The following is a 17876-nucleotide window of genomic DNA, read 5'->3' as shown; positions in this document are numbered from 1 at the left end:
TTAAATCTAGCTATCTCTATATTTATGCTGCTATAGGCTTAGTATGCTGGATGACATGGGGACCAGTTTTTATCATTCTGCTTTATTCTATCTCTGCTCTCCAATTCTGCAGTATTTGTCAGTTAAATCTCTAACGTTCTGGTCTCTCTACTTTTTCTCATCATAGTAGCTTCATGTAGTCTGTTCCTGTTCAGCTGTGACAGAGTCCTGGAGAAAAACATCAACACCTTTGATTATAGATGATAGAGTTGTGCCCGTTATTCAGGATTTTGTCCCGTTTCTCTCTATGTGATGGTTCATCCTTCGACATGAAAACCAGTTAACAAATTCTCTGCTTAACTGTTTCTATCTTAGAGAGAGCCGCCACCTATGGAGCTAGTTTACTGTTAGCTTTTCTAATAGAAAGTAATTATAGACTTTTCTATGTTCCTTTTGTATGCCTCTCCACTGTCGCTGCATGCATGCTCGACATGAGGGATTCCTTCAGATTCAACAAACAAAATGCAAGCTAATGTTTAGTGACTCTACATGAGGAGAGACGTCTCCCAAGGCAATGACTGGACGCAATCAGCTGGTTTTGTGGTGTTGTGAATGAAACGGTGCCCAGCTTGAAAGAGCTCCTGCGTGTCGCTGAATGTGAGCATTGATGACTGAAAGACATCTTCTGCCTCCATTTATCTGTTTACTACAGTATGTTGAATTCATATTAATGTGGATTAAAAGACATTTCAATTAGTGAAAAACTTGCAGGGGGAATAAAAAAATAAACTCTAATCATCCAAAAACTTTCGGGACCCCCATGCAGTACCACTGTGGACCCCTAGAGGTCACGGATCCCCTGTTGAAGACCTCTGCTCTATCCAGAACTCCACTAGTCGAAAAGGTTTTAGTTTCTAAGTTTTAGTTTTTAATTCTGTATCAAATCTCCTTTAAGGAAACTTTAACTATCTGATTAATTAATCAATTAAATAAATAAAAAAATCGACAGATTATTAATATAATCAGTTGCAGCCTTAGCATTATAGTAAGCAGGTCCACCAGACTTCTAGACAGCATCCGCCTCAGGCTGCTGAAAATGCTGGTCTGCTGTAAAGACTTTGAACTCTTTCGCTTTATATGATTTATTTTCAGTTAGGTTTTTAATTAAATTCAGTTTATTTATTTAGTGCAAATTCACAACATGTCATCTCAAGGCACTTTAGAGACACAGTTCAACCAGATCATACTGTCAGATTGGTTTAAAGTTTTCTATCTAAAGAAAACCAGTTGATTGCATCAACTCATTGACTCAAATGCAATCCCTCACACTAAGCATGCTTGTAGCGACAGTGGAGAGGAAAAACTCCCTTTTAACAGGAAGAAACCTCCAGCAGGCTCAGTGTGAGCGGCCATCTGCTGAGGCCGACTGGGGTTCAAGGAGACAGAAGCATCATTGTAATAAAACAACATCAGAGTCCAAACTTAGGAAAAATAGGACTGTTTCTATTATTCACCTTTGAGCTGTGCACATGGCTCCAGCTGCAGCTGTCTGTGTCTCTCTAACACAAGCCTGTAATGTGGTACCCCTTTAAATACCCTAGGCACATGTATGCTTGTTCAAAACCTTATTTCATTGGCTACAAAGTCCAACAGCCCACGTGGTCTTAACCAATAATTCCAGAAAATTATGACGTGTAATACTGCGCATCACTGGCTGACAGGAAGTGACCGGAAGTGAGTTTTCGGGGACTATATCCGGCTCAAATCGCATCATAAAAATATGCAGACACTTGTGTCTTGTAGATAAGAAGATGATGTAAAGAACCATATCAAACATTGCGGGCTAATAACCGAGGAAATAAGTATTACAACTAAATATAAGCAAGATGCTGAGAAAAAGCTATGACCAGCTGACTTTTCTGATGTCAACACCCTGATGCTATGGGCGATTTTCTCATCATGGAATATTTTTATTACTAATATGCTGGATTACTTTTAATCTGTGGACCCTTATCGACAAATGGAGCATAAAAAATTGAAGATTGGATTTATAAACTGGCTTCTGGATGCCTTCAAAGGTATGTAGCTGTGGCTGCTTTGTTATGTTTACATTTTGGCATGCCGCTATATCTGTGTTAATTGTGCTTTGTTGCTCGCTGTGTCCATAAAATGAACTTAGTGGTTGAATTGTGGAGAATCTAAGCTTCCCAATGATGTCTAACATGTTTATATTGGTAAACATTTTACTGGTGGAATTTTCATGCATTCTGAGTTACTCTCAAAACTCAAACCTCTCACATGGGTCTTGAGAGGTTAAACATAGATAGACAGGGTGTCTGCCTCACAGACTAAAGCTGGAGGTTGGTTCCACAGGAGAGGAGCCTGATAACTAAAAGATCTGCCTCCCATTCTACTTTAGAAATTCTAGGAACCACTAGTAAACCTGCAGATTGATAGTGAAGTGCTCTGTTAGGGACGTTTTGAAATTTATATGAAAATCAGTTAATATGATTAAATCAGAAAAAAAAAAAAAAGAATATATTGAATGTTAAATACCACATTTAGGGCAGATGCAGAAGTGTTTAAGGTTTGATTGAACAAAAGAAAAAAGTGTTCTCTGGATCTATGTGGATATTAAACCAACCACATAAAAACAGCTGCAGCATTTCAGCCGTACATAAGAGCCTCTGAGACGGAACAAAGAGCCCCATGAGGCTCAGGAACTCCAGGTTGCATTAGAGCTGCAACTAACGATTATTTCGCTGACTGATTAATCTGGCCATTATTATTTGATTAATCAGATGGGAAAAGGTTCCTTAAAGAAGACTTTATACGGAAATTAAACAAGGTGAAACTAAAACTAAGCCACTTAAGGAGTTCTGGATGGAGCATATTCACAGACAAAAAAGGTTTTTCATCTTAAATGCTAAATGTTTATACATTTTTTTACAATGTGGGTGTAAATAACTACTGCTCTGAGGCCGTTGCTTTGTTTTAGTCTCTATACTCCAGTTAATGATTAATCGATTATTAAATCACAATTAAACCGATTCATTATTAATTAACTAGTTTGTATAGAATAATACAGGAAGCCATAAATATGCGAGTGGGAAGTTCTGCCGACTGAAAAACTGTTCATAGAAATGTTTGCAGCAAATTCTATAGGAAACGCGGCAAACATGGAAAAAAAATATTATTTTGAGAGCTTTCACCGCACGTCACCCTGAAAAACTCTGTGAGGTATGGTGGTGGCAGCATAATGCTGTGGGCTTATGTTAGAAAAGACCCAGTCAAAGTACACAACTTGCTTAAAAAGCTGCACTGGAAAAAAATCCAAATGTAGATAAGTCATTTTTTTCCTAAAATAAGTGCATTTGTTTTTGGATTGAGGAGGTTAGAGACATTTTGCCAATGGAACAAGAAAATTTACATTTAAAACATGAAAACACAATTACATTGTCCTTTTTCAAGTGCATATTATCTAATTATCTTATTTTACCTACTCAAATTAAGGGTAAATACACTTAATTTATGAAATGTTTACTTAAAACCTAAAACATTGTTGCTTAAATATAATCGGAGCTGTGCTTTGGGATATCTGCAAACATTTAACAAAGCATTTAAAATCAAAAAGAAGGAAAACCCTGCGCTGCTTAATCTCATAATAACTCTGCTCTACTTTGTATTAACTGTATAAAATCTCAAACACTGTAAAAATCTAACACTAATTTTCTGAATTCTAGAACCAAACACTGACCAAAACGTTTCTTGTTAAGAACTGTTGCAACATGTAAAAAACATATAAACTAACATTGTAGGAAAAAAAACAATCTGTGTCAGATTTTTTTACCAAACGGGGTTTTGAATTGAGCACCTTCATGACAAAGGAGGAGTTGGATGAGAAGGACAGCTCCTCGGCCGCTTGCTCCAACAGCTCAAACTCTCCCAGCTCCATCCTTTCCAGCTGCCGTTTGCACTCCCACCCCTGAAGCTTCTCCTGGAACGACAGCTCAAAGGAATCCTGTGGAGGTCCAGCTTCTACTTCTGCTGATTCCACTCCAGAACCAGAACTTTTCTCCTTCCCATCGTCTCTTGCAGGCCTCCCTGGCCCTTCTATCAGACCCACCTGTTTGGTGACAGGATTCGGCTGCAGATTACAGCCACTGTTCCTCACAGCCTGAACTGGGATTCCTACATTTTGCTCCTTCTCCTGCCCCAGCAGGTGTTTTATTTGTCTGGGTTTTGGCTCAGTTTGAACGGTAGCCGGTCCTGTGTTCTGTCTCTGATGACTCCCCAGAACCTTTATCTGTGGCGCCTTCTCAGCCCTGATATCCTGAGGCGGCGAACAGCGTCCCTTCAGTCGGTTTTCCTTGTTGAGTATGGCGGTTTTGCGTTGGACGGGAAGCTGCGGGACTCCGTTTGAGCCGCCTTTCAGGATGGAGCCAGGTGCAGAGTGGCTGCGAGTGATTGCTCTGGCTTCAGCTGGTGGTTTTTGGTGCTTTTTGTCCTTTTCCTTCTGTGATGAAATTTTTGAATTGTTGGTGAACCTGGAAAGGCCCTGGCCCCGCTTCAAAAAGGGCCTCTTGGTGCGGACCGAAGCTTCAGCTCTGGTTGGATTCTACAAATATAAAAATAACGGCATCATTTAAACAAGCAAAGTTGACAATGACAGTGAAATAAAATCTGGAAATGGCTTCAGTTTTAACCTTGTGAATTTTTCTATTTACAACATAATCTTCAGATAGGTGTTTTCTTACAGCTTGTTGCCGGGCAGACTTCAGTCTCTGCTCCTCCAGCCTCAGTTGCTCTTCCAGAAGCTCCTCAAAGGTTTTCTTCTGTCCCCCGATGCCTGGTTTTATCGGCCTAGAGAAAAGACATGTAGAACTGATTGTTTGTCTGATTGATTGTTAGAAATCTACTTGCTACTTCCTGTCCTTTCAATATTTAATAAAATAAAAGACTGTGTAATGCTGCATTACATAATAATGTGATACAATCAGAACTAAAAAATGTAGTAAAGCAAAACTACAGAGACATTTAGTAATATTTACCGTACCTCAAAGTGTTATAAATTCACTTGACCTATATTTGTTATATTTTTTTGCAGCATTATCTTAGCAATGTTATTATTTAAAGTGGCGCCTCCTCTTTGTTAAAAATGATAGTGCAGCACAGTATTTACTAATTAATCAACTAGATTTTGTGTTCATCCTAATAAATATACATGTAATATATGTGTTTTGGACCCTAAGCATTTCAATCTTCCAAATACTGTTAAAAAAAGAAGCTAAACTGCGGTTATTTAGCTGCTTTCTCATGTTTTGTTTTTTTTAATGAGTAAGGAAGAAGCCCTATTGCTTTTATGAATGCATGAACAACTTAAACCGTTTTGTAAAAAGACTGCAAAACACAATCTGATCAAATAAAAGGAGAAAATCTAAAATCTATTAAAGAAACTAAGTTTAAAACATTAAAAATTGAAAATAAATAAATAAGTACGGTAAGTAATGTTTTTAGAAAGTAAAATCTAAAAATAACAGAATAGTTACTCTTAAAACTTTTTTTTATTAAGATGTTTTTCAAAGTTTCATTTCTAGATTGAATTTTTCAAATTTTAATTAAGAAACCACTTTTTTACAATAATGGAACAAAATTACCTCGATAATTGCAGATAAGTTTTTTGTTATATTAAAGGATAATTCCCAAATCTTTTTGTAGAGACTCACTGTTTAGGAAAAGCTGCCATGCTCTTCTTAAAGCCTAAGCAAATTTAGTAAGAATATTACGCGATGCAACCTTGGAAAACATTACATTTTGAGGCAGTCATTACAAAATTTGGATGTAGTCACATTTTTCTAGATTTTAAAGTTCGTATTCATTACATCGGTACGTTATGGGGCTGTATTCTATAATGTGGGGTTATTCACCTGTCCAGACTGGTGTTGGCTTCACGTTGCATCGTTGCACTGCCTGGCTCAGAAATATTAACATGGTCCACGTTCTGTTTCAGATTCTCTTCACAGGAGTCTGCAGGTATTAGTGGAAAATCCATTTGCATTATTTATTTACAAAAAAAAGCATTTCAATTTGCTTCTCTCAAACCACACATAATAAATCTCACCCTCACTGTTGTTTTCCTCGTCCTCATGTTCCTTACGTCCAAAAAGCTGCTCCTGGCTTCTTGTTGGTGTGAGATGCAGCTCACAGAGTCCATGTTCCACCTCAACACAGCTCCTTTCAGGGCTGTGCTGGACAGCGTTTCTTTGCCATTGTGCTCCTGGCAGCCCTGATCCTTCTGTTAAATGGAATAAAAATGGAAGATGTATTAATATTTTCTATTTTAGCTAAATAAACAAAATAATAAATTCTAGAAGCTTCTTTTACTAACCTGTGCAGATCTGAGACACATTCACAATCCCTAGTAGCTTCTGCTGCTCCTCCTGCAGACACAGCAGCTCCTCCAGCTGTTGTGCTTTCAGCTGCTCATGCATCTGCTGCTGCCATTTCCTCAACTACAGAAATGCATGTTTTATTCACACAACAAACCATAAACAGGCAAGTTAGAGAATCAATGTGAACATATATATTTTAAAAAATGTTTTCCACCATCCAATTTAAATCCTTTTAAAGAGATGCTACAGGGGGAAAAAATCTGAGTTCACATCTCTCTGGCTTTGTGTAGCACTGCCCCTGCCCTACCTAATGCTGCAAACCACGTTTGGCTACTTAAGAGAAACATGTTGGTTAATAAGCTGCCTTCTCTGCAGGAGTAGATAGCACTAATTATCAACCTTGTTATGTTTGTTTTACTCCATAAAGCTAAAAGGTGAAAAACATTTTTGTTAAAGTCTATGTATGAAGTTCCAAAGAGTAAAGGTGCTCTAATAGGAGTTGGATTATTACACCAATAGAAACTGAAACTGATCACACAGGCCTATTTCCTACAGAATTAGTTTGTTTTAAGGGAACTTAACAAGATATGTTTGATTACAAACAAATTAACTCATGCTTCCACTAAATCCAGCTCCTACTTACTTCAAACAACAACACCTTCGTATTTTAAGCCCCTTGAGGGTGAGATGCTTAAAATAGCAGGGGATGTAAAAGCAGTGCATGGGTATTATCCCTTTGGTCCTGAGGCTATTCTTATGTTACTGTCACTGCGTTGACTTTAATTCCAATGAGATCCTGCATCACTTCAGTTCAATTTTACTGATTCTGTTTTTCTGTAAGCGTCCAGTTTCACTATTTTGTTTACACATCCGGTTTAGCCAACGGTCAAAAATGCAACATTCCAAAATCTAAATTTTCATGGACATATTATCTGTAATATCGTTACACTTGGAGATGCTAATTAAATATTTTCCATTTATGTAATAAAACAAAATATAACAAGAGTTTTAGGATTATTTTTGTTTGTTTTTCTATCTCCCTCATCTATGCTGTTTTGAAACACCCACAGTGTGTACACAGTGTTGTAATCCTGGATTGGTTGGTTAGATTTAGCTAATCCTGAACTTTTTTGCAATAGAGATATTTGCATTTAACTGTAGGTGTGGATTTATGATGGATCAAAAATCCTCATATTGCATGGTGGTGGATTTAATCGAATTTGATGCAAGTGTGTTTGGTTCTCATTATAATCCAAGGCTTTTTTATAATTAATGTGTAACAGCTGTTTAGGTGTGAGAATTTATTTTTAGATGTAAATTCTAAGGTTTTCAAGAATCAAATATAAAAATATATATGTTTTAATGTCATTCCCACATAGGAACCTGGATGTTTCCTGTCACAGAGGAAACATGAATAGAAACCATCCCTCCCTACCTCTTCCAGCTTCATCATCAGGGGTAGATCCTGGGTTTTGCTGGCCATCTGCTCCAAATTCTGGACCTGTCCATCTGAGGTATCCAGTGCTGGAGGATACTGATTGTTCACCGGTTTGGTTCCACCAACACATCCATCCGCATCCAGGAAGCTGCTATCTGTGGAGGCAGGCAGCGGGGCGAAATCAGAGGAGAAAGAGTCGTCTGGGTGCAGAGGGGCGGACACCGCTGCAGTCATATGCCGCAAGGACCCTGCTAAATCCGGGGATGGAGCGAGGATCACTCCGGCTCTGGTGCTGCTCGGCATCCACTTGGTTAGGAAGTCCACAGAGGAGCACTGAAGTGACGGCGATGACATGTTGACCAAGGCGCTTCAGGGAGGGTGTGCTAATCCGGGATTTGGCAAACAGATTACGGTAACAGGTTAAGGGTTAATTTGATCAAGAATGAGCAACGTCTAAAACACACTGTATGTTAAAGCAATTTCCAGATTAAAACAAATCAACATGGTTCATTTCTGCATAAACACGACGAGCCCCGACGGTACCAGGTTTAAAAATAAAGGCTATAAATCTTACTGATAGATAACAAAAGTGAATTTAACGGCGACAAACTTCGATTTGGTGCTGTTAACTGCCCACAAAACGAACAGTGAACATTTTGTATAATGACGTAGCAGTTAAAAGGCATGTTTACCCTCGCTGGTATAATATTTAACCCCAGATTAAACGGTTTTCAACGTTTTTTACATTAATGACAAAAACACTTGCATTGAAGGAATCCGTAATTGTGCAAAAACAACATTTATTTACCTGCTATGCTCATAAAATAAGTTTGACATCCGTAAAATTGGCATAAATAAAACGATTTTTGAACCATGCCGCCATTATCAAAACAAAGCCCGCGAGAGCGGATGATTACTGATGCATTATGGGTAACGCAGTTCATGCGTCGTCTGTTTGATGCCTTTTCCACTTTTTAAAATATTTGTGATTAAAAATAAATAAATAAAACAAACTAATAAACTGCAGTATTTTATTACACTTTCAGCCTAAAAAAAATCTGTGAAAAATATGTGGCATTAAAGGCAAAATTTAAACATCCGGTTTAGCCAACGGTCAAAATTGTAACATTTCAAAATAAAGATTTTTATGAATATATTTTCTGTAATATCTTTAGACTCGAAGATGCTAGTTAAATGTTTTCCATTTATATAATAAAAAAATATAAAACAAGTTTTAGGAATTGATTCGGAAAAAATTTAAGCATCAAACTAGGAGGCGAGCTTTTACATCACAAGTCCTAAACCGGAAGTGATCTCTGCGTGCTGTGATTGGTCAATATAAAATACCGAACGAGTGAGACGTTGTAGCTTGTATAGAAAGTGAATAAAAGTGCTTGGGAAGCGATGGACAAAGTTAAATGTGACGTTCACGGTAAGCTTTTATAAAAATTCGTATTATACGTTGCTAAACAACACACATAACCTACTTTACGCTTGAGGACTGGGTGTTTTTACCTCTTGGAAAACCCATCGTTAGTTTAAATGCATCACAAGGTGGATTGATTTCCTTTCTCTGTTTTATAAAATAAAAAAATGCTTATTTATCTCCAACGAGGCAGTTCAATTCTCTGTAAATTATTTATTCTTTCTTTTTTTAAATAAGAACTTTTTGTCCTTTCACAGGCACCGTATGTATGTTAAAAACCGGCGTGAGAGATGGGCCAAATAAGGGCAAGAGCTTTTACATTTGCATTGACAAGCAGGGCTGTGATTTCACTCAGCAGGCCAGGTATGTTATCAAGTTCATCAGGAGGATGTGCTATTCAACATTTCAGGATCGAAATGGTCTGTTAGGCATAAATTTAAAGCAGCTTTAAAAAAGAGCAATATTGCAAACCTCTGGGGGAAAGGATGTTTGTTTGTTTTTTTTATTAACAATGGAGTTGGTATAAGTGCACTATAATGATCCCCAACATAAATTCAGCCATAATGTACAGCACCATCTTTTACTAAAGGTAAATACAGCAGATAAACACAAATATGTCAGTAATGTGTGGTGTTGGTGGTAGGATGCTGTGGGCTTGTTCTTCCTTCACTTGATTTGTGTGTTTTGCAATGATGAAGGCAGAATATGTTTAAGAACAGCTGAAAGCAGGTTAAAATTAATCATTTAGGTCAATAAGCAATGCTAAAAGGAAGCCTGACCCTTTTTAGGTGGAAAATTGGACCTTTAGAAATACTTTAGAGAGGCTTAATCATCTCCTCTGCCTACATCCCCAAGAATACCAAGTGGTTCTGGATAAGAGTTTAGCTTTATTGTTGAAAATAACTCTTCTAATTCTTGTACTAAATAGGTAAACAATTCACTAATTAGAGTAGTACTGCTTAAAAATATAAAATCTCTGATTATTTTTCCTACCTAATCTGATTAATAGTTTTTTCCCCTCCCTTATGTTTCATAAAAAAAATGACAATGACTTTGGAAGTTTACTTCAATTTAAAGGGCAACAAGATTCAAGCTGTTAAAATGCTTGCTAAACACACAAAAACACAATGAAATTATAACAAACAAAATGTTAGCAGCTAGTGGTGTTACACAGTCTGCTAGTGAAATCTGTTATTGGTGAACAAAAAATGATGCACTGATGTAACTCAGATCTACGGAAACCCAAGAAGTGCATTGATGAAAACAAAAATCCAGATTTTTCAAAAATTAAATCTTCATAAACAGAGCTTTTTTTTACAGCCCTAATACAATAGATATCAACTGATATATAAGGCTTATATAGGGCTACATTTTCCGGCCATAAGGAACACGATCAAATATGTCCCCAACAATACTCAGAACTGATAAAGACCTACAGGAAATAAAAACCAAAACAAACAAAAAAACGTATTCTAAATAAACTTAGCCCTTCAAGCTATTAAATCTTGAAGTTTGATTTTTTTTTTTTTTTATCACTGTAAGAGGTTTTTAAAAAAAAATTATTTAACGTTAAAGTCACTATTTGTTTTTTATAAAACGTTCCGCTGGCAATATTGGTTATTTTGTCGTATTTGGATTAAATTGTCATATTCTGCTGGTTTTAATCTTTATTCTCCCCGCTGCCTGCTCCAGTGTCCCGCCATCGCACTGTCTGTGTCACGAAGATTCAGTGGTGGAGCTCCAGGCCATCAGCTTCAGTCAACAGCAGCAGAGCCACCGGTGAGGAGGCTGGAGTTATGGAAAATAGTCATTATTAATAAATAATGATGACCAACTCTTTAAATTAACATTCTTACATTATACTTATGGCTCATTTGTTCCAGACTGTACTACAGATGTGCTGTTGGAAAAAGGACAGGGCAGAGATGGTGTGGAAATGTGCCTTGGACTGCTGTAAGGACAGCTGCATTATTCCCTTATCTATATGTAATCAGTGTCTTTGACGTCACTTTGTTAGGTTACGCTGGACAGATTTTTGTTTTGAAATTACCTTTTTGTTTCTCTAAATATACACAATATGTGCTACGATAATTGAATTTCATTTTCCTTATAATACCTCAATATTAATGTATCTGTGTGCTGGTTTTATGTTTTATTTAAATGTTTTAGGCAGAAAAAGATAGAAGAAGCCCTCTAACCGACTCCCAGCTGCAGCCCTCTTGTATTCCACACGTCAGAAATCCTTTTAAGGCTCCCGGCATGACGGAAAAAACCTCAGACTGGAGAAACAGTCAGAGTGTCGGGCGTGAAGGGAAAGATGGAGAGAAGAAAACTGTTACAGAGATTCATAATGCTGAAGGAAAACAAGGTTCCCATAAGGAAAATGTGGAGGCTTCCGGCTCATCTGAAACATATCGAGGTAAACTGCTTCCCCCTGGATTGAAGCTGAAGAAGAGGGTTTCAAGCGAGGAAAGCAGCAACTCCAAAGCTGAGGGCGATGATAAAGCAGCAGAGAGGATACGAGGCAGCAGTGAGAAAGATTCAGCCGAGGAGTTAAAAGAAGAAAAAACAATTTCTACTCCTGAAATTACCGTCGATGTCAATCGATCTCAGAAGATCAGTCAAACTGGCCCAGATCTCCAGAGAAACAAACCACAGAAAGAAGACGAAAGCCGCTCAGTGAGTCAGGTTGAACCTGTAGCAGAGAATGCAGGGTCTGCACCCAATAGCAGCAAAGCTTCCAGAGAAGCCGTCCCGGCTGCCGTCAAACCCCATAAAACAGAAGCCCGTCAAGATGAGGACGATGATGTGGTGCCGGTTTCAGTGAAACCGGCATCTCAGAAGACTCCTCCGGCTTCTGCTGTCCAAAAGACCATCACCAGCTTCCCTGGGTTTCAGCCGGCTGCCGCTGATCCTAAAGGGATGCAGCGCCTCCTGAGTGCGCAGCTCCAGCAGAAGAAGGTTGGTGTTAAATGAACATTCAGGCTGTGCTGCAGTCTGATGCAAATACTAGTGCACAGAAATCATTTCTTTTCTCTTCTAAAGGTTGCTTTCTTTAGTTCTCACACACTTTAAAAGTAAATCTGTTCTAAATAACCTCAGTTGAGGTTTAAATAACCATTATGTTTGGATTTTAGAATATTCCAACTTGTTATGAGATTCTGATAAATAGTCAGTTTTTATCTGGACATTTTATGCTGCTTAAGGTTTTTCTGTGTTAATCTTTTCTCCTCACTAGGCCACTCTGTCTGCTGTGAATGTGGCGGCCCTGCCAGATAAAGGAGAGAGGCTGAGGATTCAGGTTAAAGAACTGGAGGACGCTCTGGAGTCCCTGAGCCTCACTGCTGCCTCTCAGCAAGGTGACTTATAACCCCCAAAACACTGGCAACGCTTCCCTGCCTCCTAATGGCATAGGGCAATGAGCTTAATTTAAGTAAACATTTTTAAAATCACCTTGAAACACATTCATGCTCCAATAGGTTTCTTTATTTGGGGGATTTAAGAGAAAATCTAGAGATGATCATGATTACAAGGCTTTTAGCTAGCAATGCGTACGGCCATACATTGCACGCCCTTTACTAAAATAATGACAAATTGTACTTCCTCTTTTTCCCAAGAAAACTTTGCTCAAATGTTCAAAATTTCACAAGCAGCAGATGCTGGAGTTGGCAAAAATTGAATTTCTGTTGCTCAATGCACCAAATCAACCAATCAGAGAAGCTGATCTGGGAGCTGGCAGGGAGACTGACACAGCGCTCCTGATGCAGAGCCCTATTATCACTCCACTGAAATTGTTTATTAATTCCTAAATTAACTTAAAATGGTGAAACCTGCCTGCTAAATATGTTCGCTTTTATTATTCTAGTGTTATCAAATATTATTTGCTGTCATAGCCGCTCAGATCCCCACATACCGGCGGTGCGCTGTCACTGGGAATCCCGAGCAGCTGCCTCAGGCTGGTTCGCCTCTCAGGAGTTTTTGTGGCGACTGTAAGAAGATGCTAGCGTCAGAATAATAAAATCACACATGCCGGCAGGTTTTGCCATTTTAAGTCAATTTAAGCGTTAATAAACTGTTTCAGAGAAGTGATCATAGTTACCTGCATCAGCAGCACTGTGTCCGTCTCCCTGCCAGCTCCCAGATCAGCTTCTCTGATTGGCTGATGTGGCACATCGAGCAGCAAAAGTTAAAATTTTCCACCTGCAGCATCTGCTCCTCGTGAAGCGTTATATGCGCCTCAAATGCTCAGATATTGATGAGGCGCTGCTTGGATGCGTCCCTCCTGCTGCGTGCGACTCGCTGCAGGACCTTTTGACGCACCTTGATGCGCGTCAACCATAGACTTTGCATTTGAACCAGCTGCTTCTGCTGCCCAAAGCACGTCGGGTGTGAACTGTGAAATTAATTGTGCGAGATGTTAGTCAGTTGAGCTTTAGGTAAACATGACAGAACGATTTGCTTGGTTTCCTCCTTGTTAGATCCATGTACCTCACTTTTCAGTGAAACGGCGTGAGAGCAGCGTCAGGGTGAACAGCGCACATGACGCCACCTTGGTTTTCTTACTTTACTGCTGTGGTTTCTCAGTGGTCGGTGCTCATTTTGGCTGCTTAAGATGTTGTAATTTTCAAGTATTTATGAATCCTAACTTGCCAAGAAATGTTGAAGACAACATCCAGTTCTTAAAATAAGGAATAACCGAGTCAGATTAATCAATGATTGAAATACTAATCAATTAATTTGGTATCTTAACTACTTACAGCAGTAGTTGAGACAAAATGCTACAGATGTAAAATTTAGACATTAAAAATGTACTTTTATATACATTTACTATATAAATATATGAATAAAGAAACTAATCGTTAATGGAAAAGTAGTATATATTCTATGTTTATATATAAATGCTAAAGAACTAAGGGATTCCTTTGATTTAAAAAAAAAAAGTATCTTTTTTTGTGAATTGATAAGATAATCAATACATGAATCGATTCCTGAAATAATCACGAGGTGCAGCATTAGAAAATACATTGTAATAAATCTGTTTTAACCTAAAATTTCCTCTGAGACGGTTTTACGGTTAAAAAGGTGAATTTCTGTTTGTTTCCTCTTTTCTGTGGCGTTTAAATCCTTTTCAGAGTCTGTTGATGAGCCTAAGAGCAGCGGTTCTGCTGCTGGTCGGCCTGCAGTGAATCCATTCAACAGGCAGGGTGGTACCATGCTGCTCCCCTCCCCTCCTGTACCGGGCCCAGTCCAGCACCAAGCCTCAGGCAGCTGCTCAGGGATTCAGCTAAGCCAGGGAAACATCCAAATGTTTGCAGGTGAGCTATGCTAGGAATACTTGAAGTTTTTAATGTTTATTTAGCTTTTCATTTGGTGATATCCTTGTTATTTTTTCCTTGGCAGATCTTCAGATGCATTCCTATTATGGCGGCAGGATGACGAATGAGCGTCTGCTGGCAGTGAAAAACGCCACCTGTGAGGCCATCGACCATCTTCATAAATCCCTGGAGTCCTGCCCGGATGCTGAGCAGGAGGCCTCAGACCCCAGAGGCATCAAGGTGCAAATCAAATGTTGTTTATGATTTCTGATTTTTCTATTTAAAATAGACAGTTGATACAACGTTCTTTTACTTAGAAAGAGTCCTGTGTGAGTAACACGGCTTTTCTTTTGTCAGGTGTCACTATTGGCCCATCAAAGGAGAGCTTTGGCCTGGCTGCTCTGGAGGGAAACTCAGAACCCATGTGGAGGAATTCTGGGTGAGTTTTATTCACGTATCTTTAAACAGATATTAAATATTGCTGCAGCTCATATAATCAAGCAAACTAAAGATGAACCAATCCTCTTCCATTCCTTTTTTGTTTTTCAAATCTTACTGGTTCTGATACATTTATTTCTATCTTTTTAAATTATTCTAATGCAGAGGTCACGAATTAGCGGGCCGCGGTCCACTAATGAACCCACCTGCTGGCTAATCCTCATTTAAAACATTTATAAATTACCGCATGTTGTCCGACGACAGTATCTAATTTCACTTGCATCGCTTCTGCTGTTTGTACGGTAAAGCCTTCCAGGACCAGGCAACACACAATGCATATTAGCCAATGAGCTGCTGTCAGTCTTGGTTGCTGCATCTAGCTACCTTTAGACACAGCAGGCAAACCTGTAGCAAGCTGGTGTAGGAACCAGATCTGCTCGGGGCCCCTGCTTATGACGTCAACATATTTAAACTCGACTCAGACAAACTGTATAGCAACAGTTTCTTAAGGATCAAATCTCTTTTGTAGTCTCACCATATTATTACCTATATTTGCTATTAATTTACATTTCCTTGGCGATCTAAAGTAGCCGAAAGTAGCAAACAATCATTGTCATTCTTAAAGGAAAGTGCTATCTTCTAAGACTGAGCTCTTTTTTATTCTTGTATTAAGATCTGAGGGCAGTGGAGGACAAAGGGAAAATCTTAAAAACGACTTTCGTAGAGATTTTAGACGAATAAAACAGTTATTCTGCTTGTATAAAACGGTTGTTGACGTTAAAAGTAGTGTAGCTTAATATGGATAACTAACAGAGCTAAAAGAGGCTAATCTGTTAGCTACTGAGCACAGCTAGCTACAGTGCTCTCCCCTTTACACCATGGTCTTGCAGTTACTTTGTTCACCATAAACGTTTTCTTTTTTCAGTTTTGTTATCGATTAGGTAAAACTAGATTGGTCATTAGACACGCTAACACTACAGATGCTCCCGACTTGGCATACTGACGCTCCGTGATGTTATTATCGTTACCTGGGCAACTACAATGTTTTACCTCATGTGGCAACGTTCAGCCAATTATGTAGCATAACATCACTGGCATGCGCAGATCTGACCACCCGAGCACATCTGGTGCCTACAATGAGCGGTGGGTAACGATGATGAGAAAACATGAAAGAAAGTGTAGACTTCTGGAAGAAACAGAGAAAAGTGAAAAAGTGTGCTTAAAGACGAACCTGCACACTTTGAGTATGTTTGGCTCAACCTGCTGCTGTGAAGCTGGATTTTCCATCATGAACATAAACAAAAATAAATATGGATCCAGGCTCAAAATGAGCACCTTGATATGTGCTTCAGAATGGTTTTGCCTCCATTCAAACCTGGTTTTAAAGCCTTGCAGGGCAGCATAAAGCCCACTGCTCTCATCAAGCCGTAAAAGAGGAATAAAAAACCAAACAGTTCAGTTGTTTTATAAAATATGTGAATCAGGAATTGTCTATATAACGAACTGAACTATTGTTGTTCTCTACTTCAAAAAAACACTTTAGATTTTAAGATGGAAAATGTTCTATTTTGTTTTTATGTATATTTTTATTTAAAAGTTCAATGTATAACATGGATGCATAAAAAACCTCATTTTATTTCAGTGTTAGATTCTGTTTAAAGTAACGCATTATGATTAAAAATGACTCCAGATCCTTACTGGTTGTGATTTTCTTTATTTAGACCCCACTGATTTTTAATTGGTTACCTCTGTTCTAATTATTTAAACCTGAAAGTGAGTAAAAAAGAGCCTTTTTTTGGTAGTTGCCTAATTTGCAATGTGTTATCTGACTAAAAATCAACACTTTCCCAGTTTAAAGTGCAGCAACATTAATGCCTGTGTTGATTATATTATAAAGTGAAAATAAAGAAAGCCATTAGTTTTGGTGCATTATTCAATAGTATGAAGAATTTGCCTTTTTCTTTTTTCTTCTTTGCAGTATTGACCTGCAGGTTAAAATGGCTGAGGTGTTTTTAAAGTAGGAGTACTCTAATCCCCTCACGGTTTATTTGCTTCAAATACTTTTTTGAAAAAAAAATACTCCTGAATATGAGCTAAATGAAGGCCATTAAATGAAAGAGCCTTTTATAAAGATTGATTAATTTGCTGTTTTACTTATATAAGTAGAATCATTAAACTTTGTAAAGTTCCCATGAAAATCCATTTTCCTTCTTCTTTTGCCTTCAGCGGATGACATGGGCTTGGGGAAAACTCTCACCATGATTTCTCTCATCCTGAAAAAGAAGATTGAGGCTAAAAAGGAAGATGACGAAAAGGAAGGGAAGAAGCTGGACTGCTGGGTGTCTAAAAGTGGTAATCTTTGTTATTAATCCTCTGTTTTATCTAAGGAAATGCAGCGTAGTGATTTCTAACACAATAAGAATATACAACGGTTATCTGGTTTGTTTGGTTGTTTCTTTGCATTACAGATTCCACCGTTGTCGTCTCTAAAGCCACTCTGGTCATCTGTCCTGCCTCTCTGATTCATCACTGGAAGAAGGAAATTGAACGACATGTGAAGACGGGCAGGATGTCTGTGTATCTGTACCACGGACCCAGCCGCGAGAAAAGCGCCAGAGCGTGAGAACCACACTCTTCTTAATGACCCCGTCGCTTCTGTCTCTATTCTAATTAAAACTGTCTGTCTTCAATCCTGCTGTCAAATCAGGGAAAACCTATCAACCTCCTTTTGGTCACATTGTTGGTTTTCTTTCCAGTCTGAAAGAAAGATGCTTGCCTTTATTGGGAAGCTGCTTTTTCTTCTAGTGTGTTGCTCATTTCTTTATTTGAAGGTTGAGCAAAGTCAGAGACCTCATTATGGGCGGTTCTAGACAGACTGTTATTTTCCC

General features: G+C 38.4%; 2 protein-coding genes across 3 annotated transcripts in view; one reads left to right on the top strand and one right to left on the bottom strand.

Annotated features, from left to right (window-relative positions):
- cenpj (centromere protein J) overlaps window positions 1–8716 on the bottom strand; it is a 19480-nt gene extending 10764 nt beyond the window's left edge. The window contains exons 1-7 of the mRNA XM_015378891.1: window positions 8576–8716; window positions 7807–8192; window positions 6368–6491; window positions 6101–6274; window positions 5907–6006; window positions 4737–4842; window positions 3805–4597 (exon numbers count right to left, since the gene is read on the bottom strand). Of these exons, the coding sequence (XP_015234377.1) occupies window positions 3805–4597; window positions 4737–4842; window positions 5907–6006; window positions 6101–6274; window positions 6368–6491; window positions 7807–8163 (1654 nt within the window). The 5' untranslated portion in view covers window positions 8164–8192; window positions 8576–8716. The remainder of the gene's footprint in view (window positions 1–3804; window positions 4598–4736; window positions 4843–5906; window positions 6007–6100; window positions 6275–6367; window positions 6492–7806; window positions 8193–8575) is intronic.
- Window positions 8060–17876, top strand: part of ttf2 (transcription termination factor, RNA polymerase II) — a 23482-nt gene continuing 13665 nt past the window's right edge. The window contains exons 1-11 of one of the 2 annotated variants that reach the window (XM_015378908.1): window positions 8060–8221; window positions 9493–9598; window positions 10928–11014; window positions 11119–11188; window positions 11405–12196; window positions 12474–12594; window positions 14368–14550; window positions 14636–14790; window positions 14908–14989; window positions 17215–17340; window positions 17457–17607. In XM_015378908.1, the coding sequence (XP_015234394.1) occupies window positions 9504–9598; window positions 10928–11014; window positions 11119–11188; window positions 11405–12196; window positions 12474–12594; window positions 14368–14550; window positions 14636–14790; window positions 14908–14989; window positions 17215–17340; window positions 17457–17607 (1862 nt within the window). In that variant the 5' untranslated portion in view covers window positions 8060–8221; window positions 9493–9503. Of the gene's footprint in view, window positions 8222–9134; window positions 9242–9492; window positions 9599–10927; window positions 11015–11118; window positions 11189–11404; window positions 12197–12473; window positions 12595–14367; window positions 14551–14635; window positions 14791–14907; window positions 14990–17214; window positions 17341–17456; window positions 17608–17876 lie in introns of those variants that run through there. The other variant, XM_015378907.1, reaches the window with a different exon arrangement.

This window comes from Cyprinodon variegatus, unplaced genomic scaffold (assembly GCF_000732505.1).
Source record: "Cyprinodon variegatus isolate N-32 unplaced genomic scaffold, C_variegatus-1.0 Scaffold181, whole genome shotgun sequence".
NCBI lineage: Eukaryota > Metazoa > Chordata > Actinopteri > Cyprinodontiformes > Cyprinodontidae > Cyprinodon > Cyprinodon variegatus.
Note: the sequence above shows the minus strand (reverse complement) of the source record. Positions and strands in the feature narration are given on the sequence as shown.